Here is a 27,600-nt window from a genome sequence, read left to right as displayed (position 1 = left end):
TCCGAACCCTGCGTTCAACTGACATCTTCCTCCACGCCAAAATACATTTCGGATGTCTGAGGGAGTGTCAGAGTAGGAGCAGTCTGTTCTTTCACATAGCCTCATGCAAACAGACTGGAATTCATTGATCAGATTAATGGCTACTGTGCTCCCTTAGATTCTGGTGGAGCAAAAGCTATACGAGACCACTGCTGTAATGAAAAACAGAGCAAGATGGGAAGGTCATGTGTCAAAACTTTGGTACGATTATGATGAACCGTGATCAGCACCTGTGATGTAAGCATGGCAGTTAAGCGTTTGACAGGAAGGTTTACTTGGATGAAACTGCAGAAAAAAAAAAAAAAAGTCATCAAAGGCTATAGCGATTGGTCGAAGCCCTCAGTGATGCTTCACTATAGGTGCCTTGCTGATGGGAAATGTTTGATGTGAAGGAGCAGCACAGCGCGTTCCATTTGCATTAATGAAATCTAACATACAGCAGCTCATAAGCAGGGCCATGACACTGCAGGTCAGCCCAATTACTTCCTGATATGTGCAGTGGAAATGATATACAACCTCACAATGCCCACAAATCAAGTGTGCAATATTATGAGCCGGTTTAAGAAGGACACACTGCAGGTGAAAGGACAAGCCCTTCAGTCAAGTGTTGTGGGTGGAAGAAGTGGTGGGTTATCCTGTAGCCCTCGACTCCTACAAGCGCGCTGAATCTTTGAAATGTAAATGCAATTCTTAACCGGCTGATAAACATTCTACAGTTGTATTAAAATTGATCTGTCTATGTGTTGTTATGACCCGGCTCTTAGGCCCCATCAATTACGAGACAGCAGTAGCAGTCGGGGCTTAACGACCCCCTGAAAAAACATGGCGGACAGATTGGCAGAAAAGGGCCGGGGTCGTCAAAAACACTCTCACATGATGTGTTGCTGTTGATATACTGTAGATGGGCAAAATCACTGCCTGCTTTCTGACTACTGACTACCTGCTGCCTCCTATATACACATCTTACATGCGTCTTCTTACGAACATATAAACCTGTCCTTATGGGAAACGGCTAACCCTATCCTCAGTTCCAACACTGGGGATTGGTTTTTGCATTAGTGATGATATTCGCCTCAGAATAGATTTTATAGTATGTATTTGTGAGAGTCAAAGTGTACACATGGGTTTCTGACGGGGGATTTCCAACGGTTCGGTGGTAGAGAAAAAGTCACGGAACGCATCAACAATCTATGCATTATTTATTTACATTTATTTATCACAGTATTGACAATAATCACTCAAACACAGCAGGTGGAGGCAAATAAAAAAACTGCTTTATTTACGCCGATTTGCATCTCTCTCTGTCTCTGTCTCTCACTCTCTGTCTCTCACTCTATCTTGTTGACTGACCTTTTCACTTCCCTGCCGGGGGAATGGAATTGACTCTTCGCTGCTACTCCGTCGAGCTGTCAGAGCTACCATGGAGCACACACTGTCACTAACTGCACTCCCTGAAGAAATATGATCTAATATGTTTAAGAAACGATAATACGATTTCATAGAGAAGCAGACATGAAGGTCTACAATATGCGTTTGAAGGATATATCCAGAATGTCAAACTGCCTCAACAGTGAAAACGGGTTCAGAAGAAGAAGATAAAGTTAGAAGCTAAAACCTACAGATCACAGTGTAAAGAAAGAACAACAACATCAGCTGGCGATCGAGCTAGAGACAATGGTTGAGAACCACTGGACTACAGTTACAGTACTGAGCTGCAGTTTTAGGAAGCCAGTCTCCAGACTCATTCATCAGGAGGCCAAAAGAAGTTACTGGAGATGTGCTGATGGTTGCACAGCCTGAGTTGGACTGAGCAGACAAGGTGCGGTTGTCCTTTGTGCTCATGCAGCGGCTGACTCTTGTAAGCAAAAACCTTCCTATTGTGAGACCCATAATGTGTGACTACAGGACTCATTGCTTTTCTGCTGGCAATGTAGAATTAAGGCCACTTAGTTTGGGAACCGGGCAATACTGAGTGTATGCCATGTTTTTGCCTAATGTATACAACAGTTGGCTGTGTCGGAGTCTTTGTACATACTTGTTTAAACACAGAATGTTGGTATTGACTGAAGATAAAATGTACCATTTTCTGTTCCAATATGACAATTTATCACGGCTATTTATTTATATAGCATTGGGTAAGTAGGTGGTTCTTGCTATTTGTGGCTTTCACTGATGCTAAGAAGGAGTGCTTGCTTTGTAATGACTACACACACACACACACACACACACACACACAGAGAGACCTGCAGACATACACACACCCTCTCATGCTTACACACACACACAGAGAGAGACCTGCAGACATACACACACCCTCTCACGCTTACACACACACACACACACACACAGCCGGTATTTTTTCATGCACAGTCCCTCCTGTCCTCTCTCTGATGCTCGCTCACTCCGTCTCTCTCTCATGTGCCTGTGCTTCCTCCCCCTCACGCCTACGCTTCTACTCTCAGTACCGCTGATCATCAGCTTTATCTTCACAGCTTGCCAGGACGTGTCTTTTATATGACATAAAGCAAAAGAGCCCATTCTGTACAACCTGTTTTGTTTCCCCGCCCTGTCCATCTGTATTTACATTAAAGCGTACTGTGCTTACTTTAAATCCTTTTTGTCTTCATATTCCGTTCTTTCTTGTTTGCTGGACCTTAGCACCTCCCTTTAAATGCTCTCGGGAGCAGGGTCTTTAAAAGTGGGATCAAATGAGCGATGTTTATTCTGACATTTCCAAGCCATTCTGGCCCAGCAATACCTGCAATGTAATAGTGTGGCTCTCTCCGCCCTTCTCAGCTTCATATAGGTAACACCTGGGGCAATGAATCAGAGAAATATTGTTTATGGTTGGTGTATGACTTCTTTCTAGCATGTGTCCGCCTGTGTGCTGGCTGCACAGCTCTCTTGTTGTGTCCTAGGCTCCCCCTGCTTTCCTTTCTTTGTCTGTTCTCCTCCTCTCAGAGTCCCTGAGACACCTTGGGATGAAGCTGCTTTGTTTCCGTATTCCATTATGAATGAAGGCAGTTTTCAGCCCGCCCATTCATCTCTGCTGCAGCAGGAGCCGCCGAGCTGTCAACCTCACTCTCCGCACACCCCGCCTGCCTCAATGACCCGGTTTGCGTACGTGTGTGTGTGTGTATCCGTGAATACATGGTAGGGCGTGGGTAGGACGTGGTTGCGTCACGTCTCTCCAGTGATAAATGGCGAAGGCGGTCACTGACTGTGCCGCCCTCTCCCCCTTCTGTCTGGTTTATATCGCTTTGCAGGAACCCTGCAGCGTGGCTCCGGAAATTTCTTTGTCCAGCCTGGCAGCAAAGCTCACACAACTCACTTGTACATCCGCAGGCATACACACAAATGCCTGCAAATGTCCTTGAGGAAAGAGGTTAACTGTCGGGTTCACTGGGAGTCTGCGTGTGTTTAGGATGTTGTTAGTTTGAGTCCTTCCCATCCCCTTGGCTTACCTGGACAGGTTATTGCTATCTATCCTTGAGCTACTGTCTTTACATGTCTGCCTGTCATCAGGGAACATCTGGGGAATCCCTGTAAATGGATCAGTTCTCCTTAGCTGTAAAACACTTTCAGTGGATAGCGGTCACTCGGCAGCCCCCCCCCTCCACCCCTCTTCACCCTGCGTGTGCATGCACTGGGTAACAGGGTGTGCTTAATGTGTTGGAAATTTCATTTAAGTCTCCTCTTCCCCTCTCCTATCTCACTCTCTCCATCTCTGCTCTCGGTGGCCAGTGATTGCTCGCAGCCTCCCCACTTTCTCCATCCCTTACCCCCTCCTTCTCTCTCCCCCATCTCCCTGGGGGTTGACTGCCTTTCTCCTTCCAGTGAGGGAGATGCAGTGAGGGCCAATGAGCAAGGCAGGAAGAGAAACTGAGAAAGAAAGATAAGGGAATGGGCAGAGATAGCCAGATCAGAATGTGAATCACTTAAATACATTTTGGCTATTTTGGTGCAGAGTCATTGAAAAGTTGCAGCTTTGCAGAGCCTGCTGACTACAGCACTTCACAGAGAAAACATAAGATACATGTCATACTGTACATGTACTATACATGCAATATTAAATAGCTCTGTATATTTAAGGGCAAGAGGATATGGTGTAGGTAAAAATAGCCGTCATGCATCTCTTTTCTATTCTATTCACCTTCTGCTGTTCTTGTTAACCCACTTAACATAGAATAAATAGCATTCCCATGTTTTGTTAGATAATTGCGATAAACGATTTCAAGACCATTTAATGCCCCTGATATATTGATAATATAATAGCATAATAATGCATGTAGAGCCTTTTTCTTAAGAATAAACAGACGCATGGAATTGTCTAAATTCTAAATAAAAAGAAAACATAAATGAAATGAAGCCACACAAGCCAGCAAGCAGTGTCTTGCGCAATGCCCAAGTCTTATAACGGTGAAGAAAACCCTGATGTTTATTCTGAAATGTTGGTGACAGTCTTATTTGAACAAACATGCGTGTGAACACAACGGGCAATATTGAGGTCAGCCAATATGGTGTGAACCGTGTTCACACCATATTGAGACACCTGCTTGACCCTTTTGTCATAATATTTCTATAACTGAGAGGTTTGAAGCCCTGCCGAGGATCCAGTGTTTATTATTTCGCCTCAGAAGCAGTTTTTTGGGCCGTTCAGCTCAAGTGTCAGGTTTAGGTGTAAGGTGACGAGGAAAGTTAAAAATAGTGGATAATTGTTTTTATACAAATTTCCCCATCTGGATTAAAGTGTTGGAATTAATTAATTCATTTTAATACATTTTTTTTAAAGATTATATTCCAAATGAAGTTGTTAATGCTAATTTGCTCTCTGGACTGACGCATCCTTTTACAGAGCACACCCACAGGCCTATTCGACTGCACGGAGGCCCACTTAACATAGCATCTGTGACGTCTAGGATGAACCATTAGCCAATCTGAGCTGTTGCATCAGGAGACATCCAAGAGTTCTGGCTGCTTGCTGATGAGTCCTTTCCAGTGATTATAGCTGCTGGGTGGGGGGGATCATGTCAGTGCAGGGGAGGGGAATGTGCAGAGGTGACAAAATACTGGAGTCTGGCCCTGACTCCGAGCTCATGTCAACACTCCAGTATGTGTTGCTGTAGATCAGGCGGCACTCGGGTGTCAAACCCATCAGACTCACAACATGTGAAGCGTGACGGATGAAAAGAGTTGGTGTAATCGGAGTTACCTGAGAAGACCTTAGGTTTAGGTTTGACGAGTCTGTGATCCGTGGAGATCGGTCTCCGAGCAGCAGCGAGATCATAACACACTGTGCCATAAGTCAATCAGTACATCAATATGGGGGCAGTGGTCGCTAATTTCCTCACCGTGACGAGGAGTAGGAAGCCCGTTCTCAGACTGTCACACACGTGATGTGGCTGATTGATGCATGCCATTTCATCTCAAAGTAAAAACAAAATGCCACTCAGTGACTTGTTTATGAAACATACATTTTCCTTAGCAGTCTTCAACAAGCTCTTCTCTTGCGCTACTGTTGGAAAATACGACTGAGAATGTCCTCATGATAATAATAATAATAATTTAAGAGTAGTGTTACTCCAAAAAAGAATTCAAATTGTTGTCAGAGTCAGACTGGTCAGACAGTTTGACTTTAATCCATAATCATAAATAAGATGTTTCCAAATCATCAAGTAACAATATATCTGTTCATTTCTTACTTTTTGTAATTGATAAAGACAGAATTTCCCATTGAAAAATTGTCATCTTTCAACAACAAAATTGTCATCTTTCAATAACAAAATTAACATTTTATTTCAAGACATTTCTTCTCAAGACGTGTCTTTGTTGACATGCTAACCTGGTTCCAGGTCTGTGAACCTTTGCGGAGATGTTTTTCACTGATTTGAATGAAGTGAAACTGACGATGGCTGTTCACTGTGATCATCAGGGTATTGACCTGCAGGGACTGATGAGAGGCCTTCATCCTACACTATAGCTTTACAGTCCTCTGTCGTGTGTAGCCGTTAACACTGATTAACAAAACATAGCTCTTCATGCCGTTAACGCTGTAAAAATCAAGCTTAAAATCCATTATTTGTTATTGCCTATTTTATCTATTTACCAGTTTTATTGCCCAGCCCTTCTGTGACCTATAAAGAACTGAACATATCTCACCCTGTCCACCATGTGGGATGTTTTCCTGCTTGTTACATTTGAGTTGCCACTTTTGCAAGCAGAACATATCGGCCTGTCTGCTCACCTGTTTGTTGCCTATTGTGTCTATCCACAAAGAGAAGGTGTTGTCAGCTGGTGCCTCTTGTATCAGGATAATTGGGTGGGGTGTCTTGAGTGTTGCATACATTCTGTAGGATTCTACACTGTGTGTTGTGGTTGGTATCTAGAGAGAGCAGTTGTATTCCTCTGTGGCAATCTAATCAACAGAAATAGACGGGGGCTTCCCTTGCTGGTGGTGCAGAGGAGAAACAACTCCTGTATGTAAGCTGGAGCACACGGTGTCACATCTTGAGTAACATTAAAGCTTGTGAATCATTGCTTGTAAAGCCTACTGTTTAACCCCGAGCGTTGACTTTGAAATCTTTGTTGTGTTTTGTAACGTTTTATATTGTTACACACATTTCAGTCCAGTTGCACATTAGTGCGTCTGAAGCATTGAGAGAATGGATGAGAGTAGGATCTGCTCGCCTCTCCCGCTCAGACAAAAGGGACCTAATTGCCCAGAACCAGCAGCACAGGTTTGTTCTGTGTTTATACCAGTCTGTGGAGATGTCGTTATTTTTGTGTTCTCGCATTAATAATATTGAACTATTGTGAAATTTCACAAAAGAAATCTTAAACGTATTACTGAATTCTATTTGACTATGGATTTTATATATATGTGATCCAGCAAAAAAACAGGATTTGATGTACGACATAATTCTATTGTATTTGGTGTTTATTTTGCTCACCCACAGTTATTGCACAATAAGTAAAACCTGCAGTGTTTTTTAAATGGGAGCTTATTGACACATACAGCCATATTATTTGTAACCGTACTGCCGCAGCTTGAATTTGCTGCCAGAATGAAAATGAGTCAGTTTGGTTGTTTGGCAGAGACCTAGCATCAGTAAATATCCCACATCACAGCGTCAACAATGCTAGTTCCTCCTCCACAGTAGCAGACCGGAGGAGAATCTCTTGGCAGTTCATGGACACTTTTTATAGTCCCTCGAGTCTTAAATACAGGCCACTCCTAGGAGTGGATGCTGTATGTCTGACTTGGCAAAGATAAGGAGGAGGCAGTGACCCTGCTGCATCGTGCTATCTTAGACACAAGGTCCACTGCTTATCTAATGCTGAAGACGCTCTACACTCTATGTGTAAAAGCTCCAGATTGTGTTGAAAAGGCCATGTTAAACACACTCACGAACAGTGGAAAGTGCGTCTCATTAACTGTCCTCAACAGTTCAAGAGTTACTTCTGCTTGTGTGCGGAGCTGGAGGAAAAAAAAACCCCCGTCGTTAATGCTAGTTATCACAGCACCTCTGCAGGGAAGCTCATGTCCGAGGTTGACCGGTGCTGATCCTTCACAGGCCTGTATGCTGAGAAAAGCCTATTAATGTGAGAGAAACTACAGAGCTAATTGGCCAAGTGTTCCTTGTGTAAAGATACATTCATAACTGTTACTACTGGCAAAAAAATTAAATGGCCATTATATTGTTGTCCTTTCGTTTCAATCATAATTAACCAAGGCTGAAAGTCGTTAAAAGAAAGGTAATTGTGTGTGTTATAACATGTACAACGAGGAGGTATTAAGCACACATCCATTTATCTAGATTGGAGCTCTGCTTGCGGAAAGGACACACCGCAAATATGTAATTAGACAATTACTGCTAAACCAAGGCTCCTCGTGCCACCAGTGATTACTGTTGATTAATTCATGTATAACTTACATTTACTGTCAGCATGCTGGCTTAATGGTTAGCTGTGTACTTCACAGCTGGAATCCAGTGTGTTAGTCCAGCAGCCTGTCCTGGGTGTACAACGCCTATTTAAGCCAATGCATGATGGGAAAGACTTCAGCCTCCTGCAGCCCTGAGAAAGGGAATGGACTGATGGAAGGATAGCTTGTATTATAAACAATTTATGAAGCAATCTATTAAGTGTATTCACCTAATTTAAAGGAATAATTTGACATTTTAGGAAATAAGCTTTATTCGCTTTCTTGCGAAGATTAAGGTGAGAAGATGAATGACACTATCAGGTTTATTGGTGAGCTTTTTTTGGCTTGTGGACAGACAGGCTAGCTGTTTCCCTATGTTCTCAGCCTTTGTGCTAAGCTAAGCTAACTGGCTGCTGGCTGTCGCTTCATGTTACAGCGCACAGACATAAGAGTGATCTATCCTCGCATTTAACTCTCAGCAAGAAAGCAAATGAGATATGTGAAACTGATCCTTTCTATTATACATTTAATCACAATTTTACGCAAAACACGATTGAGAAAATGTCAACTTTTTGAGAAAAATGTGATCAGAAAAACTTGTAAACATGTTATTTTAATGTAGGTGAGAATAAATCAATATTTGCATGTTTTCTGGTGGCGCCTGCTGTCTTCCACGCATTTTCACGGATCTGAGTAAATCCGGTAACTAACTGTTTCATCTCTGACAGCGTTGCCTCTTAACTGCACTGGTGACGGTGGATGATTTTGAAAATGTAATCATGTCTGACCTTTCTGGTTGCTATTGCTCACCGTAGAAAGCCGGGAGCAGGTCTGTGGAGTGTTAAGGTACTGAGCGGCTTGTATTTCTAAAAGCGTCTGTGGTCAGACCCCCCCCCCCCAAGAGGCTAAACAAACCCAAATACATGCGTCTAATATGAGTGGTTTATGGGTTGCACTAGTTGTTCAGCGGGCGCAGTCAAGGTGCTCTCCGTGTTTTATAACGGGAGAGTATCTCACTTTATCTCTATCTTATCTTTCTTCAGTGAGAGCTGGGAGGCTATGGGAACATACTGTATTCACTAACTTGAAGGTGAAAGTATTTCAGTCATTCTAGTCTACCGTGACCCTCTGTTACACACACACACACACACACACACACACACACACAGTTTCAAATCTCACTTTCTACCAAAACAACCTCACACATGCTCATATCCAGAAACATCGAAGCAACTGTATTTTGTGCTTTTCCTCTCATATGACACCGGTCACCTTGCAATCAGCCTACCTGATGGATGGTGAATAAATACCTCCCTGCGTATCCTGCTTTAGATGTGGACTGAGGCGCAGCTGCAGGCTGGTCGGCTCTTTCATCTCTGATTGACGGTCACAGCGGCAGAGGCCGCCTCTCCCAGCGTACACGAGAAGCTTGACATGATAGATCGACTGTTTCGCACGCACAGCTCCGACCACACGGTGTGTTGGAATTGCTGCGAAAAAAGGAAATTGCCCTGGCCTGTGTCGGGAATAGAAAATAACACTACCACTTTCACGCCTCATTATTTTAAGCCTCTTTTTAGCTCATTGTGACGTACTGTAGGCCCTGATGGCGGCTGTTATAAAAATAGCACGAGGTTTGCCGTTTACTAGTTTTATTGTGACTCTCCCAAACACCTTGTTTCCACTTGGCGCTAACCATGATGTTCCCCAAATTGTTTTATATTAACTGGTTGTGTCTTTTCTTCAGCAGGAGGTACTGTCTGCTCCTTTCACCCGTCAGACTGTCAGGAGAGCACATAGCCTCCGGCCTGCAGCCCACTCCACACTCTTCACCCAGCCTCCCGCTGCCCTGTCTCCACAGGTTAGTGTGTCTGCATGCATGTATAAGTGTATTGTAAAAATTGTCATTTTATTTTTTGGACATTATTGATTATTGTACCGTACATCCTCGAGAGCAAATACATATTGATTAGAGCTAGTTTGGGTGTATGTGTGTGGCTCAGTGAGGTGGACAACACATCAATCCGAGGCTTTTTAATATATTGACAGCCAGCGAGGTCCTGCATCGTCGGCACTATCGGACGCCTTCATCACTGTAGTGCAGTTTTTAAAGTCACTCGTAAAGTCAAAATATTGCTGTGTCATCATTTCCGATTGTTTTAAATATCTGATCAATATCGGCCTATTGGGTATTGGCAGTTAGTGTAACCTGCGTCATTCCGGCTTAATTAAGAAGCTGCCAGCTACGCAAAACGTTTCAGTAGCAACAGATGGGTTTATTCCCCTGTGATCTTTTTAAGTGCTGAAAGACCGAAACTGTGTGCTAAACCCCACATTCAGCACAAAATATATTCTGTCGGCAGCCTCAGTTTAGACGGGTTTTTGGATCGATATCAACGACTAAAAAAACCCGTCATCTATATCTGATTAATCCTCCACCACGTGTCCCTGTTTTGACTAGAACTAATCTGTTGTTGTTTCTATTTCCGTTTACCAGTGATTAGCATGCGAGGCCTATTTCGGAGAGAATCCTTTGAAGGTTGGTGAGGTCGCGGGATTGGCAGCCTTTTAATAAAGCCGTTACCAGAAGAAATCTATTCAAATGTATTCAAAAATCCCACTGTTCAAAGCAGCCTCTCCACTGGGGTGTCGTTACCCTGATTCAGTGTTGACACGAAGCAGCGTGTGCCGCCATATAAAGCTGGCTTCCCATCACACCTTAATACGGCCTGCAAATCAACACTCTGGCAAATACGTATTTGGATTATAAACACCAGCAAGTTTTGCAAATGAAACGTGGCATGTACCACTTGAGAACGAGCTGTTTCGGTGACGTGTGGCTTCGGTGCGAAAGCAAACCACCAGGTCATTTAACCACAGCGCTGCTGTGTGTGTGTGTGTGTGTGTGTGTGTGAGACGCAGAAAATTAATATTTGTGGGTGCATGCAAAAACATATTACTAATGATTAGTGCAGCATGAGGAAGTTTTTCCTAAATCAGCTCAGTCAAATTAGAGTCACAGAAGTATGTGCAGATGTTTAATACACCTGCCCCTGCCTGGTACGCGTGACGCTTTCAAATAGAAATTTGTTGTCTGACAAAATAATGGATGCGTTTGTGTTATTGTGCGCTGGTCTCTTTCTGAGCCCAGTAGCGTGACAGCAATGCTAAATTTATTTCTTCCTCATTTATAAATTAGTTTGACTCTTGCCATCTGTTTTTGGATCACATGACGGTGCGATGCAGAAGGCGTTTGATTTGCCTCTCTGCAGTGTTGTGTTGCAGAAACGGATTTGCAACAAATTGTTGAAAGAGTACTCCAATGTGCTGTTTTCAACATAGCTCGTGTCAATGTAGTTTGAAGGCTTGTGTGGCACAAAGTGGTAGATAAAAATATTCATATTCACTTATTTGCAGATCCAATTTTCACTTTTTTCCGAGCACTTGAAGGATCTGTCATCCATGTTGCCGTTGAGTTTCAAGGATCTTTTTAAATGTACGTTGAAGGTCAGTTTTTAACAACTTTTTCGAAGGTCAAGAATGATCGTTGAAACTTGAGTTTTATGCCAACATGAACATGAAATGCTCAGAAAAAGATGGAAATTCAAACATCTACGATTTCATGACTGTGAAACCTGCTGAAGATGATCATGTGATAGGATTGAGAGCCTCACAACAGCCACTAAGTGAAGCTTGTTTTTAAAGTGAGCGTGCACATGCACGTCAGAGTTTCTGTTTATGGTTACTTGTGAATTAACGTGGCTCCTACATGGTATTACTTGAGGATTAGTACAACGACTGTTCTCAGCACAAGGTGTCATATCAGCGACCTTACAATAGAACAGCGACCAGTCATAAGATCTGGCAGGACGACGTCTCGGTGATTCTCCGTCTCTGCTTGTTCAGAGCACAACTCTTTGTGCTTGGTATTCCTGTGAGTCCGGCTAGAACCCAATAAAGCAGACGCATTATGTTAAAAAGATCAGCTCAAGGTTAAGCGTGTATATTTTTTCACCATTTAATGCTCTCGGCCCACCAACAAGCTCGCACGGGATGAAAATTTTATGATGGGAACAGGATCTTTGTTCCTTGAGTGCTTGCAGTCCTTTGGCTATGGATCGCAGTGCATTAGCTCATCTCCTTTTTCTTTCTGTGCTCGCACTGATGTTGTATGTATGTGTGGTTACGTTCCTGGGAGGCGAGTGTATGTTCAGTGTGCTTTGTCTGTGTTGGTGTATGTGTTTTTATGTGTCATTGGGCTGTATGAAATGGAGAAGGCAGGCACGGGTTTGCACAGGGTGGGGGTGGTTGTACAATGAAAAATGAGTTTTCCTCGGACTGTGTTTACGTTTTACTGCAGCAGGCCGCTCGGCGAGTCACTGGGGGGAAGGTCGGTGAATGAGAACAGAGGAAATGTATACATTACTTACGCTGCCGGGAAGTCAAAACATCAGCTGTGGGTTATCCTAGCAAGGCCTTGTTCACAGCGGGGTGAAACAACAGAGCTAGCTGAGAGGGAGCTAGTCGATAGTCCCGAGTGTTCCGAGTGCCCCACTCCCTGCCTCCTGGCCTCCAGAGGGGAGAGCTGTTTGTTCAGAGGAGCCGGGAGGGAGGAGACACGGGAGGCTCAGCAGGGAGTGTTTGCCTTGCCAGGGCTTGTTGCCTCCGCTAGGTAGGGCTGAGGATGATACCACTCAGAACTGCGGTAGAAGGAGGGTACATCAGCACGTGGAATGAAAATCCGGATGCATAAACTTGTTTGTCTTGCAAACATTGTCTCTAACCATGAATGCTGCGCCATCTGCCATTTGTGTACTGCATTGTTTTCAGCCAACACTTTTTATTTTCTCCACATTTTTCCCTTTTTTCCATTTCATTGACATCCCTCTTTCTTGCTCCTGCATTGCTGCAGTACAGACGCTTGTCTCTTACTTGGCTAAGCAATCCCCCCCTCCTCCCTATTGCTCCTTGGCATCCATCAGTTTAGCTACAGCTTCCCATGACGCCTGATGGGTCACAGCTATACACACACACACACACACACACACACACACACACACACACACACACACACACACACACACACACACACACACACAGCCGCTCTCAGCAGCACTATTCATGCATGGACCTCTCGACCCATCTGCGACTCCGCTCCTACAGATGGGAGCCGCGGCAATTTGGAGAAGTTGACAAATGTCACACTGACGCTTGAATGGAGAAATCTCAAACAAGGAGGAAACGAGTTGTTGGTTCCTTTCTGGAAACTTGCCAGTTTATGCAATTTATGTTACTCAATGTGTAATAGAACGCAAGACAACATCGCAGGGTGCATTGGTGGATGGACTGAAGGTAAGATAGATGGAAAAGGAGTAGCATGATGTTGTGTTCACACGACCAGCAACTTTGATTTGCTGGGCGTCACATCCGCCGCACAGCGACAAGTTTTGTGAGTCAGTCCGTTGCTTCATGTGACGGGCTTCCATTGAAAATCGCCTGCCGCCGTGTCGCTCGTAGCGTGACTATTAACACGGCATAAGCGTAGGGCGTGGGGGAGGAGGCGGTGGTGCGACTGCAGTCTGCAGAGCTCTTGAGCAAGTCACACTTGACAGGCACTTTGAACCTGTTCCCTGCCTCATGTCTTCACCAAGCCTGTCTCTGTCAGTAGGAGCTCTCCTTTTTTTCCTGAGAAAGCATCAGCCCTGTCTTGTAATGTTCCTCCTGAAGGCAGCAAAGACATTGATCAGTCAAAAAAATAACAATGTTCTGTCAGTAAGTGTTTATTGCTCTTTCCTGTCTCTTTGTAGGGAGATTCTTTTTTTTAAAGTTATCTAAACCAACTTGGGAACTCTTCCAATCTCTGTCAGGTGGGTGTAGTTCAAAGGCAGAGTGAGCCGTTCCACACAGAGAGCTCATTATGCAGACTTGCATCGGTGTGATAAGCAGTTGGGGAAATGGACACTTACTAAAAACAAGGGCTGCTGTTTTCCCCAGGGGGTAGGTGTGCGATGAAGAGAGCCATTGTTTATGGCATCAAGTCAGCAGGAGTTTGTGCCACACCGTCCATTTACTCTGACTATAAACTGTGTGGAGTTGCTCGTCCAAACTTGCTCGTCACCCAGCCAGTCCAATTTGAACGTTGTCACAAAATATTTTCCGTCAACGCTCATTTTATTACCTACCTGAAGTATTTCTGGTTGTATTTTTGCCAGCAAGGCGATTGGGAGGAAAACAATGTAGAAAAGTAATAAAGGCTTTGCTCCAGTTGTTCCATGCAGTGGTTGATATATCCACTCTAAACAAGCATTCTTCTTTTATAGGGTCATACAACACCATGCCATTTCCCAGTTTTCATTCATTTAGACTAAATGAACCAGAGGTTTCATTTCACTCTCCTGTGAGTGGATGGGAGTGAGACACATGGGTGGAAGATACTGTGTGCAATTTAAGTCAAAAACGTATTCCTTCTCTGAGTCATGGCTCTGTCACATATCAACACATAGACATGATACACATTTTTTAGATACAGTGTGACTCACACTTTGAAAGAATATCATTATTTCCTTCTGGCACAAATAAATACGCTTTGAAATCGTAGAAAAAAAAAAACGTTTTTATTTTAGTAGCCCATTGGTAGCTGTCTTTGTATCAATGGGTAAATTGCAATGTCTAATCTACTTTCTTCTTATATTCCTGGAATATCAAAACTCTCCTCATCCATCCATTCATACACAGTACAGGGGGCACCGATGTTTGAATTTTGTAATTCAGACTTTGAAATCCCCTGATGTAAACCGACTGTTCTAGTTTCCCCAGGCTTAGCTGCACCCTTTGAAGGAGACTGTAGAGTAGACCTAAATGGCTGTTGTTATAATCATGCCTTATCACACACAAACGCGCTCTCATAGAGTCACCACATCTGAGTTGCAAAACACTTTCTTTGCCTTCCTAATCCCAGAAATGTTTTCTTCAGAGACTAGTCATACTTACATTTTGTTCATTCAATTTCCAATTACAATTGAAAGAAGAGAACTCTACCAATCCCTCATAAAAGACTTACCCACAGCCCTCTGCTCCTCACCGGCAGTGTTGTGCCCAATGAATATATAGTAGAGAGCCCATATGTAAAGGTGTGTACAACTTATCCCAAAGGCTTAAGCAGGGGCTTACAATGGAAGCTGTTAAACGAACAAAAGATTGATTGGACTTTGCTGCTTCCTCCTCTGATTGTTCTGTACAGCCCTGACTCTCCCAGAGAGGCAGGAGGGAGCTTTTATTTTCTTTATCTTTCATGGTTGGCAGGGGAAGATAAAAGGCAGTGTCTTTATCTGCATCTCCTGGTTTACAAAATTGCACCACGGCTTTTAACAGATGGATTTTCTAAAGTTCGCCCACTACAAATGGTATGTATAACCCTCCATTCCACCTGAACATCTGAAAGGCACTTGCAGAGTTGTTTGGCTTGAATTAACTCAGCAGTTAATTAGGATGTTGCTAAGAACATTAATATATACTTACCTGTTTTGAGTGGCAATGCAAAGTGAGATGAGTCACCGCAGCTGACTTTTATCAGATTTGGATCTGATTGCCGATTTGATAAGAGATGAAACAAAAAGCTCGACCCAGTCTCAATGTATCCAAGCTGCTCTTTGTCAGTGTGGTGATGCTGTGTGAAATATGCACAATAAGAAATACTTGTCATTTAGTTTGTTGCTTTCAAATCAAATTGATTATACCACCACGACACACAGATAGGCACACTCGATAGGCTTTGTGAGGATAAAAACTACCTGCAGGGCCGAGATACCACCACTGCATCTAATAACATTATTGATCTATTTGTGTGTGTGTGTGTCTGTGTGTTGGTGCCTTTCACAGATATTGCACAAATAAAATCACAGCAAAGGGAGCCAGTGGAGTTGTGATATAAAAGATGGCGGTGTGATGAGGATTTTAAGTGTTTTGTGGATCCCAAATGAAATAATCACCACTCGTGACGTTTCAGAACACAGACATGAAGACGTTATGAAAGGAGAATCTTGATTAGAACTTTTAATTTCGATCACTACAATCTTTTATGAAAAACGGCGGTTTAAAGAGTCTATAAGAGTTTATAACAATTGTCTGATCTGGACTTGATCACAAAATCAATATTAAGAATTTAAAGAAGAAAGCAGATGTCCTTTCAGACATTTTCTTCTGTTATCTGTTTGAGCAAACCCATTAGTGTTCACACCTTAAAGTTTCATTGATTGTGCTCGGCGAGTCGTCATCACTGTGTAAAAGTTTATGTTGGTCTTAAAAGAACAGGAATTCCTGAAAAACTGGGCTGACTTTGTCTTCCTTGGATATCTGTGATGTCTCAGCAGAGATGGAGAAAATCCATTCAGTTAAGCACCAGGTTGTATCCACGACACTATATAGTACAATAAAGTAAATTGTAAGTAGTCTCATAAGTATAATCCCATCGTCAGAATATGGTATTTATGGGGGTCTTATTTTACCCGCATTAATGCTTTAATCACACTATGACCAGACTATTTGTGTGTGTGTGTGTAAGTAAAGACACTGCTGAATAGCTGCAAGATGATGAGTCAACAGAAAAGCCTTGGCCTTTTGAATTTGAGAAGCTGACGAGACAAGATGACATTTGCACCTGATATTTTAGACAGCAAAAGATATTTGCCAAAGGGTGACATAATGTCGCCTGCAATTCAAGATGAAACAAACAACAAAATAACCCCCCAAATATAATCCGTATCACCAAATGGTGAAGACAGAATATGTTTTTTGAGCGTCAATGGGTTTAAAGGTGTATTGGGCTGACATCAAAGGACTTGCTACATTCCAGTTAACACCAGTGATCAAGGCGGAGCCATGCTGCATCTGGCAGCTTGCCAGGGGGTGACGCCGTAAGGCACCGCTCTAAGAAACGCAGTGATCACACTGAAGCCTTTCAACCTCTAATTTGTCGTAATAGTAGCCATTGGAGGGTAACTTAGCATGCATATTAACATCTGGTACAGAAAAGGAAGATGTTTCACTTCAAGGTACCTGAATCACTTGAATTATCTCAGAGCCATGGGAAGCGAGTTAGTTCGTTGTGGGAGGCGCCGTGATGGGGATGCTTTGATGCCCTTGCCTGAGCTCATTCAACCAGCAATCGAGCTAGACTGACTCCTGCAGTGAGGGAGAGAGGGAAACGGGCAGGAACAATGGCAGTGGTGGGGGTCAGGCCCTTGAGAAAGATGGATGAATTAAATCACATTCGAGGTTTGAGGAGGAAAGGCGGCGCAGCGGAGATCATTTTGGTTATGAGGATTAAGATATTGTGAATGTGAGCGCAAGGACAGAGAGATATGGTGACAGTGTTTTTGTCTGAGCATTAGGGAGGCTGACTAGCACACAGTGGTGTATAGTAACGAAGTAGAAATACTTCGTTACTGTACTTAAGTCGTTTTTTTGGATATCTGTACTTTACTTTACTATTTATATTTCTGTTGACTTTTACTTCACTACATTTTGCAAAGAGAACTGATACTTTGACTCCGATACATTTCCCCTGAAACCTTCGTTACTCGCTACAAAATCAAATCTATCTTTAGAAACAAAATGAATCATGAGACCAGCGTCGGGGACTGTGGTGGAACAGAGACTGCAAGCAAGCAGGTTTGGTGAATCAGTGGTCCTAGCTTGCAAGTTAAATCATTGGTTAATCACGTTAATACACAAAACAAGTGCTCTCAAAGCCGCGGTGTTTAGATTCCCAGTGATGCCCAGGATGCTATATGCTATAGCTAGCGGGCGACAACACGAGTAGAATTCCACACAGGATGGGTGGGATGAGGAGAGGTGGATGGGTCAAACAAACACTGGTGTTTCCTCCAGGAGGCCGCAGTATGTGCCGTGCGTGAAACGAGAAGCAACATTGTATTACAAGAAGCTACATTGTATTACAATGTAGCTTTTTTACATAGAATGTAAAGAAGCTACATTGTAATACAATGTAGCTTCTTTACATTCTAATAGAATGTAGCTTCTTTACATAGAATGTAAAGAAGCTACATTGTAAAACAATGTAACTTCTTTACATTCTAATAGAATGTAGCTTCTTCACATAGAATGTAAAGAAGCTACATTCTAGTAGAATTGTCTTTTGAAGATGAACAGGACATTTTTCAGTCTCAAGTAATGACTGGGTTGTTACTTTCGGTGCTGCTTTAGTATTGATCATGTTTTGATATTTGAGTCATTTTGTGGATGATCAGATGGAGTTATGATGGTAGCAGATTCAGCTTGAGCAAAACCTTTGCCTATTGTGTTCAAATCAGGCCCATAGGAGTTTACAAGGCAGGTGTCCTTTCTCAAAACACTGACCTGATGCATCAAGTGGATATTTTTTGCTGAACACAACATTATGCATTTGCCCTCTACATCCTCTAGTCGGAATGAGCATACTTATAAACGCACTGTTACAACTCCTTCATAGTGTCATATTGCTTTTCGGAGAATTATGATGATAAGTTCATAGTAGATGCAAAAGTATACTTATGTACAATATATTATGTTGAACATTGTTGCTCCTGGATGGATCACAGCCAACCCAATTATTTTCAACACAGCTCCATGTCCTTGGTGATGGTGGACACAGCACTTAAAAGAATAAACTTCATAATTCAAAATTCTGACCCTTTGCTTTTTTATTAACAGCATTTACTTGTACTTTTACTTTCAATACTTAAGTACATTTAATATCAGAAAATGACTTTTGATACTTAAGTACAATAAATATCAGATACTTTAAGACTTTTACTCAAGTAGTATTCTAATAGGTGACTTTTACTTTTACTGGAGTAATTTTCCAGTAAGGTATCTTTACTTTTACTCAAGTATGGCTTTTGGGTACATTATATACCACTGCTAGCACACTTCAATTTAAGGTCACGATGTCATTTAGGGGAGATGACAGGGCAGAGATGAGAGGAAGAGCTAGAGGCGAGAGGAGAGCGGATGGGGACGATCTCTAACATCGTCGTCAGCCATGCGGTCTGATCCGGCATTAATATCGGCTGACTTAATTAGACACTGCTCAATTTTTTTTGGTTCTTTTTTCTCCCGCCCCTTGTGTGGTCTGTGAGTCAGGGTGCTGTGTCCACTGCGGCTCCCAGAGCTCGTGGAGGAAGGGAAGTCACATCACAGGCAGGCAGCAGCGGGGGAGATGCTGACCCAGGACCCTTTGAGATTTGAAAGACAGGCTGTCTGCCTATTTGACTGCTGTGACTTCCATTCCCCGGCCCTCCAGGTGGGCCGACTGAGAGACGGTTTACAGACGCTGCCCCACTTTCTGCACACTGTTCACAGTCTGTGTGAGACCGGGCTGGACCCAACAGAAACATATGCTACACTTGCTGTCTTTCTAAGAATACTCTGAAGATCGTACTCTGAACAATCTTCCACCATTAATCAGCATTATTTACAGTCATGTCATGACCAACATGATTTTATGTCAAGTAGGGCTGAGGAGTAAAGTCTCAGTCTTTTCAAAAAGTGGTACAGCAAAGCCCATCAGTGCGTCCAGGTGAAATAGGTGGTGCTGGAAGCTGGTTGACGCTTGCTAGGGCTAGCTGGTGAACCCCTGTAGCTGGCAAGTTAGCTGCCAACCACCTAGCCTAATCACGCTTACGCTAGTCACTCACAATTGCTCTTTGAGCTAGCTTGGTTGCTAATGGGACAAAAAGTAGACGCAGATTATTCAAGAGACATATTTTAATTTCCGACTTCTGTCTTATAACTTGTGGCACGGATGTAAAATAATAATGTTTAATTTTTGGAAATAAAGTAACACCTGAGTGCGACCCTCCTCTATCAAGTAAAAGTTTCAGTACATAAGTATATATTTTATCTGTTTCTTATCTTCTTATCTTATATCCATTTGTCAGTATTTGCAGTTGAAGTCAAGATGAGTTACTGTACTCTGTAAGCCAGGTACTATGAATACATTTTACTACTTCTGTGTGACACAGATCTGTAAATATTGATTTACTGCTGCACACTTGGCTCTAAATGTGAAACACTCCTACGCTTTCCACTCCATTTTCAAACTAGCAGCCACTGGTTCAATTGTACTTATTATATTCTCTCTGTGAAGGCACCGTTTTTGTTGGGTTACAGAGGAGGCACAGATGTAAAATACAGACTGACCACTACAGAAACAGTGCTCAGTTCAGGTCAAAGGAGCAGCTGCAGACTGCATGAAGGAGGCAATGGTGGTCTACAGGCTTAGCAGAGGGTTGAGCAGGGAAATATTTTTGTCTGTTGCGTTTACTTTGTAGCTCTAACCTTGGAAATCAACATTTAAGTTTGAAAAGATTTAAATCATTGTAGCTCTTGTTCCAGCAAATGTCCACATGCGGAGAGCTGTGTGTTACTTTGCTCTCTATGAGTCAGTAGATGTGCTGCAGCCTCCCCTCAGCAGTTCCTGGTCCAGTCTGGGTCTAAGTGGCATTCACCAACCTAGTTTTAGATCTGGCATGTCCGCATGCCATATGTCCATATGGACCACAGCACAGTAAAACTCGGACAGACTCGCTGACACGGTCAAGGGGGCGGCGATTTTTAATTCTGTGGGTTCAGTGTTCAAGGCGCTCTTGTCCTCTCCATGGATTCACTGATGAGACCACGTGGCTAATGCTGCAGATAGTCGGACACTTGACGCAGACGTAGGGCGAGCACTGCCAAAGTTCCTCACAGGGGGCATTCCCAGGCCCCGCTCCATAAATAACAGCTACAGGAGGAAATCACAGTGGTCTGTGAGACAATGTACGCTGCCCTAAATGTCACCTCACATACTCTCACAAACATCCAAGGTCAGCTCTGCATCATGGGAATATTGGTAAAACAAGCACTCTACTAGCTGCTTTGTGACCATTTATGGTAGCTACTGTCAAATGATCACAACTACCCCAGATCCTCTCGTGGTTCTCAGCGTGCAGGGAGGGAATGAATGAGTCTTTATATGAACGGAGGTTTTTACAAACAACTGTGCCATTGCTTTAATTGTTAACACAGACACAAGATGATCGCCTGATTTAGCAATTTCCCAAATACATTTTGCCCTTTGCCTCCATCCATCCTGTAGGTGTAAGTCGTTTCAGTGCCTATACCGGCTAAAGCAGTCACCACTGATTCGGCCTATTAGTCAAACAATACAAAAAAATTGACTTCACCTCATCGCTCACTACAAAACTTAGAATAATGACCAAAAAGAAAGTACCCTCTGTGGAGATTAATAGCCACCTGGCTGCCTTGAAATTTTAATTTGAGATTTTCACTGTTGAGCCGCATGTTTTAGCTCAGCTGACATTTAATTAGTCAGTCCCTCAACTGAAAAGCTTGTCTCTTTTCAAATACTCAAGATTTAAGATTAACTGAAAGGTGAACACTGTTGATTGACATTCTTAGAACTCTTAAAAACTTTATATAAAGCAGTATGGAAAGGATGTAGTACAGAAAACTGTATTATTATTATTATTATTGCTATTTTTATTATGGATTTAGTTTTACCCGTCTATCACTGCAGTCAACAGATTGAGTTGCAGCAGTGGTTGTCATACCCGGCTTATGAAGGTTATTAAGGAACTTAAAAGCCTCTAGGGCCCAATTGCTGTAATGTGCATCAAAAATGTTAACTATTTTTGAGTCATATCTCAGTCAGATTCAATGTGTTATGTTACTCCGAGGATAAAGTTATATCTGTCACAGTGCACATTCATAAATCTGCTTAGAATTTAAAGAAAAGACACTTTTCATAACTTCATAACTTGTGAATTCCCATGTTTTAAGTTTTCTTGCGTATCAAAGTAATCTCAAAGTAATGAAGACATCTTTAAAGTGCTGGTTTTCTTTGACCAACGTCCCAAAACCCATAATAAATGATTTAAGACAATTAGGCAATTATCAAACTACTTGTCAATAGATTTTCTCTCGATTGACCAACCAATCAATCAATCAATCAATCAATCAATCAAACAACTCAAAATGATTGAGTGCAGAATACCGAAAAATGCTTAATAACCTGGAATATACAGTTTTACGTAGCTGACTTGTGACCTCAACAGCAAGATGTTAAAAACTTGTTTAGAAACAGAATAATTATATTGATTTACAAAGATCAGATGAAGGTAGAAGGTTTGTGTGTGTGGCTCTTTTGCCGAAACATAACTTGGGGGTCGGATTATGAAAGCATGGCAAGAGATGAAGCAGCAGAGGGAAAAGTGGAGCATCTTTCACCCTTCAGCGTCCCAGATGAGATAAATCGGTGATGACCTAGTACTATTGCATCTGCTCTGAACTCTTGAGCTTGAAGGCGAATGTTTTTGCCACAGGAATCCTTTGAAAAGTTGTTGCTTTGTGCGTCTTTAATAGACCGGTTAGGCCTCACACCTAGATATCATGGCGATTTGACAGACTATCCTGAGGCCAAACATTTCTCTAAAGCTCTGTAGATTATAGCCATTGTGACGACCCTCTCTGCCTGTTTGTTTGGCTGCCTTCCTTGCAGGTTGTGGAGGTGGGTGTGGCAGAGGGTCGTCAGGCAGAGTGGAAGCACCTGAGGCCATTTGCAACACTGGCCCTGTGTGCCAGAGCACTCAGTATAAGAACCCTCTGGGTTCTCAGTTGGTCTCTCGCTCCTTCCTGAGACACCCATTTTGGTTTCTGTTGCGGTTGTGGTTTGTTTCTACACTATACAACACTGCATATACACTTTACACGCACCCACTCACTTACACTACTGAAATGACTGACTTCACATGTCACTGTTAGTTTATGTTTGTCTTTTATATTGTTTTAAACTTAATAAATAATTGATTAACTGTTTCATTGAATGCGTCTCCCTTTTTTGTCATGGCCGTTCGGCCCGGTTTATGACACCATTTCTCGGTGGCCTAAAGCAGCTTCAGCAGGAACTAGCAGCTGTAGATCCAGTGGTCCTCTGTGACTACTGTGCTACATTAGAGAGCACAAATGGACGGTATTATATATTCCGCAATCCAAAACAAGCGTAGTAGCATCCACTGCGATTTAAAGCAAAAAACAACGGGGAATGGTGCGAAATGGAGCTTAGCTCTCAGAGGTGCGATTGCAAAGAGGATAGCTGTAATGGTGGGAAGTATAGGTTGATAGCGAGGACACTAGTAGTGGTGGTGGGAGGAGAATGAAAGAAAGTGAGGATGATGAGAGGTGAACAGTGCTTATTCAGCACTCAACAGCAGTGATTAGTGTGTGATGCAATGGAGCTGCAGCAACCTTTTCACACTCTTGAGGCTTAATCAGGGTTGTTAGTATCACCAGCCAGTGTAGAGTGAGTGAGATATGCATCGTGCAAAAAGCTGGATTTGCATGTTCATGAGTGTCAGTAAGGGTCTCGGTTACATTCAAAGGAAAGATCTGATAACGGGAGTTTGAAAAAAAGGAGAGCAAGGAGAAGGTCCTTCATCTTGAGGGGCTGAGCCGACACAAGCAGCTTGTGCCATCTGGTGTATGAGCAATCAAAGAGGGTCTGCAGACTGACCACACACACGGCACACATACTATATGTATACGGATTATGCATGCAAACACCGTTTTGAAATTGTGCACCATCTTTCATCTCAAAAGCGACCCGAGGAAGTCAGAAAATGCCAGACCGAGGCCCTCGGCCGGATTGAGTCCTTCGAGTAGCAGAGCTGTGAAGCACAATGGCCGAGAGCGCTGGCAGTCTTCTACGCTCTGGGCGTGAAAGCCTGCACTGCTGTTTAATAATGCATCAGGTTCCAGTGTTGTTGGTCCCAGGGAGGGGTTTAGTGGTGGTGTGACTATGAGGGTCCAACTGGCTGAAGTAGCCCACGTGTCAAATGACGGAATGTCTCCACAGCTGAGATATTATCCCACGGATTAAGCGAGCCATGTGCTGGTATCAATTAATCAAAGCATGTCTGGGGGTCCGAACGGCAATTTATTGAAATGGAATGAGAGATTAAGTTGGAATTATTTATGTCTCGCTGGAGCTGGTGTGGGGGGGGGTTTTGATGTTTGAAATGGCCAAATTAGGAGAAGGTTGTTTTCACTTTCAACTCTGCATTGCAGTGGGGAGGTCGTATTGGTACAGGCGCGCTGCGCTTTGTCACCTCTCTGTGTGTGAGCGGAGATTACTTAATACCATGCCGTTCGAGGATGTGACTGCAGATTTCATATCTGTTGATGGCTTTTACCAGACGAGGAACACAGCCAACAGAAAAGGCAGAGTTTTTTAATGTTTTATTTGTTACATAAGCTCGACGGTGCTGAGGCGGAAGAAATGACTGTCACACTACTCAAATCCACTTTCTTCTGTAGCAATTGCTGAGTGCCTGCCTCATGGAGGTGTATATGTGCTTTTGTCTGTATTTCTGAAGTTACGGAGAGTGTGGGTGTGTGTGTGTGCGTGCAAGGTATTGTGAGCGCCTTTGAACGGGCGCAGCTGTGATTTTCAACTTGTTAATAACCCCACAGTGGGGAAGTGTGGACTGCAAGGAGCTGAGTGGGCAGGACCTCGCCTCCGGAGCAGGGCAGAGGGAGGAGGTGGCATGCGGCACAGCAGCGAATACGTAATATAGACCTTAGAAGATGTGAGCCAGCGGGTTTTTCCACATGTTTCATGCCTTTTTTTTTTTTTCAGGAATTCAGGCCAGTAGTCTATTAATCAGTTTGTAAGTCGACAGAAAATAGATAACTTTAATAATTATCTAATTATTCAGATTCGTCGACTCAAGACCCTGTTCAATTGTTAAGATAGACGGATATTTGAAAAAATTCTGAATGTGTCATTTTTCATTCCTTAAATACTAACCAACAAATGGTACTTTGATATAATTTAAGCGGTATTTAATTATTTCTGGAAAATAAAGTTACACTGCGAAATAATTGTTTTAATGGTCACAGTCAGCAGCCTCTTGTGCTATAAAAGAGTAATAAAGATCGAAACACAAAAGAAACATCTCCCTCGCTTAATAAATGAGAGTTTTCCACACACATTCCTCCCGACAGCTGAGACAGCAGATGCGGTGTACTTCCAATTTAATAGTTCATAAACCACTTTTGCGTACTCTGACAATCAACATGAAATAGTCCTTAGAGTTGAGAATGTTTTCACAGCTTATTATTGGTGACGTACTGTAAACTGCTTTCACTGCCCCTGTCTGGCCTGTGCTCTACACTGGATTCATATTCATATTCTACATACAGTGAGCCCTCACTGACCCCACCTTGAACATGCAATCCTTTCCCAGCTGTCACAGTAGCACGATGGAGCACCACATCTCTGCTTGACCCTTGCCTTTATCAAACGACTGGGCCACTGGGAAATTGATCCCAGCTCCTTTGATTGTAAATCTGTGCCGACGTTACGACTTCTACCAGTGAAAGGAATTGAATAAAAGAGAAGATTGTGGACATTAAAAGATGATATAGATCAATGTGGGCAGTGATGCCTAAATGGGTGTACAGCATGCGCTCTATTTACATGAGGTGAGGTGTATATGAGTATCCATGAAGGATTTCCCGAATGACTTTGTATGACTACCCGCGTTATCTGGCCCGTAGGCGCGGCCCAGGACAGCACATTACCACATAGATGGAAGCAGCCATTGTGTAGATAAATGGCAGAGGTTTCCTCTCCCCCAGAAGGGCACCATGAAATGGGAATTATGTCAATGACAATATTCCTCAGCGCTGGTGTCTGTCGCACACTCACCCACTCGGACGCATTTTATGCCATGCTCGGCATCCGGATTTGCCCTGTGGTGTGTTTGGAGATAAACGGATGTGTTCTGAGGAAGAAGAGATCTTTGTGTCATTTTGTGTTCAGATCCAGCCATAACAACAAAGCTAAAAGACAACCATAGAGGCTACTTATACCCGGGGGGGGCAATTCTGCCATTGCCAGGTGATGCGTAAAAAGATTGTTAAAAACGTGTGTGTGTGTGTGTGTGTGTGTGTGTGTGTGTGTGTGGGGGGGGGGGGGGGTTCCTTATCAGATGCGAGGACGGAGCATGTCGTATTTTGTAGAGCCCTTTGAGGCTGATTTGTGATATTGAGCTACACAAATTTCAACATTTTATTGAAAATTGAATTGAATTGAGACTCAACTAATTTGAAAAAAAAATTGAATCATGATTTGATTGAAACAACGTATATATATCCATATATTGAGTCAGCTGTAACAAGTTATGTGGTGCTGTGTGAGTGAGTGAAAGCTTAAAAGTACTTAATTAACAATTCAAATAGTTACTTAAAAGTAATAAATGAGTGAATAATTAGCAAATGGATAGAATAGTGGTTGAAGCTTCGTGCTTCAGCCACTCCAAGTTGCAGGAGTACAAGTGCAAACTTGGACCAGACAGCCCAAACATTGGCAGTTCAGATGTATGAAAACGTTATAAGCTTATCCAAGATATCCACTTTTATATGTAACATCCAGGTTAGGATCAGTTCAAATGGACACATTGGTAACATGACAGGCGGTGTGAGTGAATGGGTACAAGAGTTAATCTAACAGGGCAGATGTCTGAGTAAAAAGGGTGGGGATACTGTATGAACAGTGGGTGTTTGTGTTGCCAAATAGAAAATTGTATAATGACTTCATTCATTGTGTCACTGAGCTGCTAAGATTATCTAGTTTTTATTTTTCTGGCACTAGTTTCATTCCACACTCAAAGCGGCTCTGCTAACAGGAGGAGGGGCTTGCAAATTTGCAAATTCCTCTGCGTGCATAATCTTGACTGAAATGAAGGCAAGAATTTCATTATGTTGCTGAACTCCACCACAGCGAAGGGAAACGTTTGCACATAGGGGAGATACTGATAGTAGGAAGAGCTTGATACACTGTGAATGTGTGCACGTCTTTGTGAGATCGTTACGGCCGTACTGTATGAGGATGATTCATCTTAACTGTGGATCGATATCATACCTCTTGTATGTGTTACTGCGTTACGCTGAGGGCAGGGAGGGCCTCGTTATGTGGCACACAGCCCGGCGCTGCTGCTAAGAACCCGTGTATCAAATGTATTTTCACATCCCACAGTATATACTGTCTGATCTATTGTGTCCCTGCTTGATGTGCGTTTACCACGCTGAAAGCGGGGTTTTAAATTGTAGATTTGTATTTTTAATTGAAGGAAAACGCACACGTGGGATATAAAGAAATGCAGCGGATGTTAAAGCGCAATGCAGATGAGAATTGATAGATCAAAACTAGCACATCAGGATTCAGTGTGAGTAGGACAGATATGGAGGGAGAGAGGTAGGGAGGGAGGGTGAAGGCGAAGGGGCAACCCCCCTTTCTAGACGAGGGATTCCTTTACTGCAGTGATCAGCAGTCCCCCCCCCCTCCTCTCCCTCCATCCCACCCTCCTCCCCTCCCAGCAAGTCTACTGCTCCTCTCCTCCTCTCCCTCCATCCCACCCTCCTCCCCTCCCAGCAAGTCTACTGCTCCTCTCCTCCCTCCCCACACTCGCGGCTTTCTCTTATTTTTATCTCCCACTCACTCTTTCTCCTTCCTCTGTTTCCCTTCATCCCCTCTCTCTCTCTCTCTCTCTCTCTCTCTCTCTCTCTCTCTCTCT

The 27,600-nt window shown here is 43.1% G+C and overlaps 1 protein-coding gene across 2 annotated transcripts in view; it reads left to right on the top strand.

Moving 5' to 3' along the window:
• The window catches only part of mcu (mitochondrial calcium uniporter), a 52,884-nt gene that overhangs the window by 14,073 nt on the left and 11,211 nt on the right, over nt 1-27,600 (top strand). The window contains exon 2 of one of the 2 annotated variants that reach the window (XM_031872706.1): nt 9,714-9,824. In XM_031872706.1, coding sequence (XP_031728566.1) covers nt 9,714-9,824 — 111 coding nt within the window. Of the gene's footprint in view, nt 1-9,710; nt 9,825-27,600 lie in introns of both variants that reach the window. The other variant, XM_031872696.1, reaches the window with a different exon arrangement.

This window comes from Anarrhichthys ocellatus, unplaced genomic scaffold (assembly GCF_004355925.1).
Source record: "Anarrhichthys ocellatus isolate YVR2014 unplaced genomic scaffold, GSC_Weel_1.0 scaffold3, whole genome shotgun sequence".
NCBI lineage: Eukaryota > Metazoa > Chordata > Actinopteri > Perciformes > Anarhichadidae > Anarrhichthys > Anarrhichthys ocellatus.
This window is presented reverse-complemented; position numbering and strand designations above follow the sequence as displayed.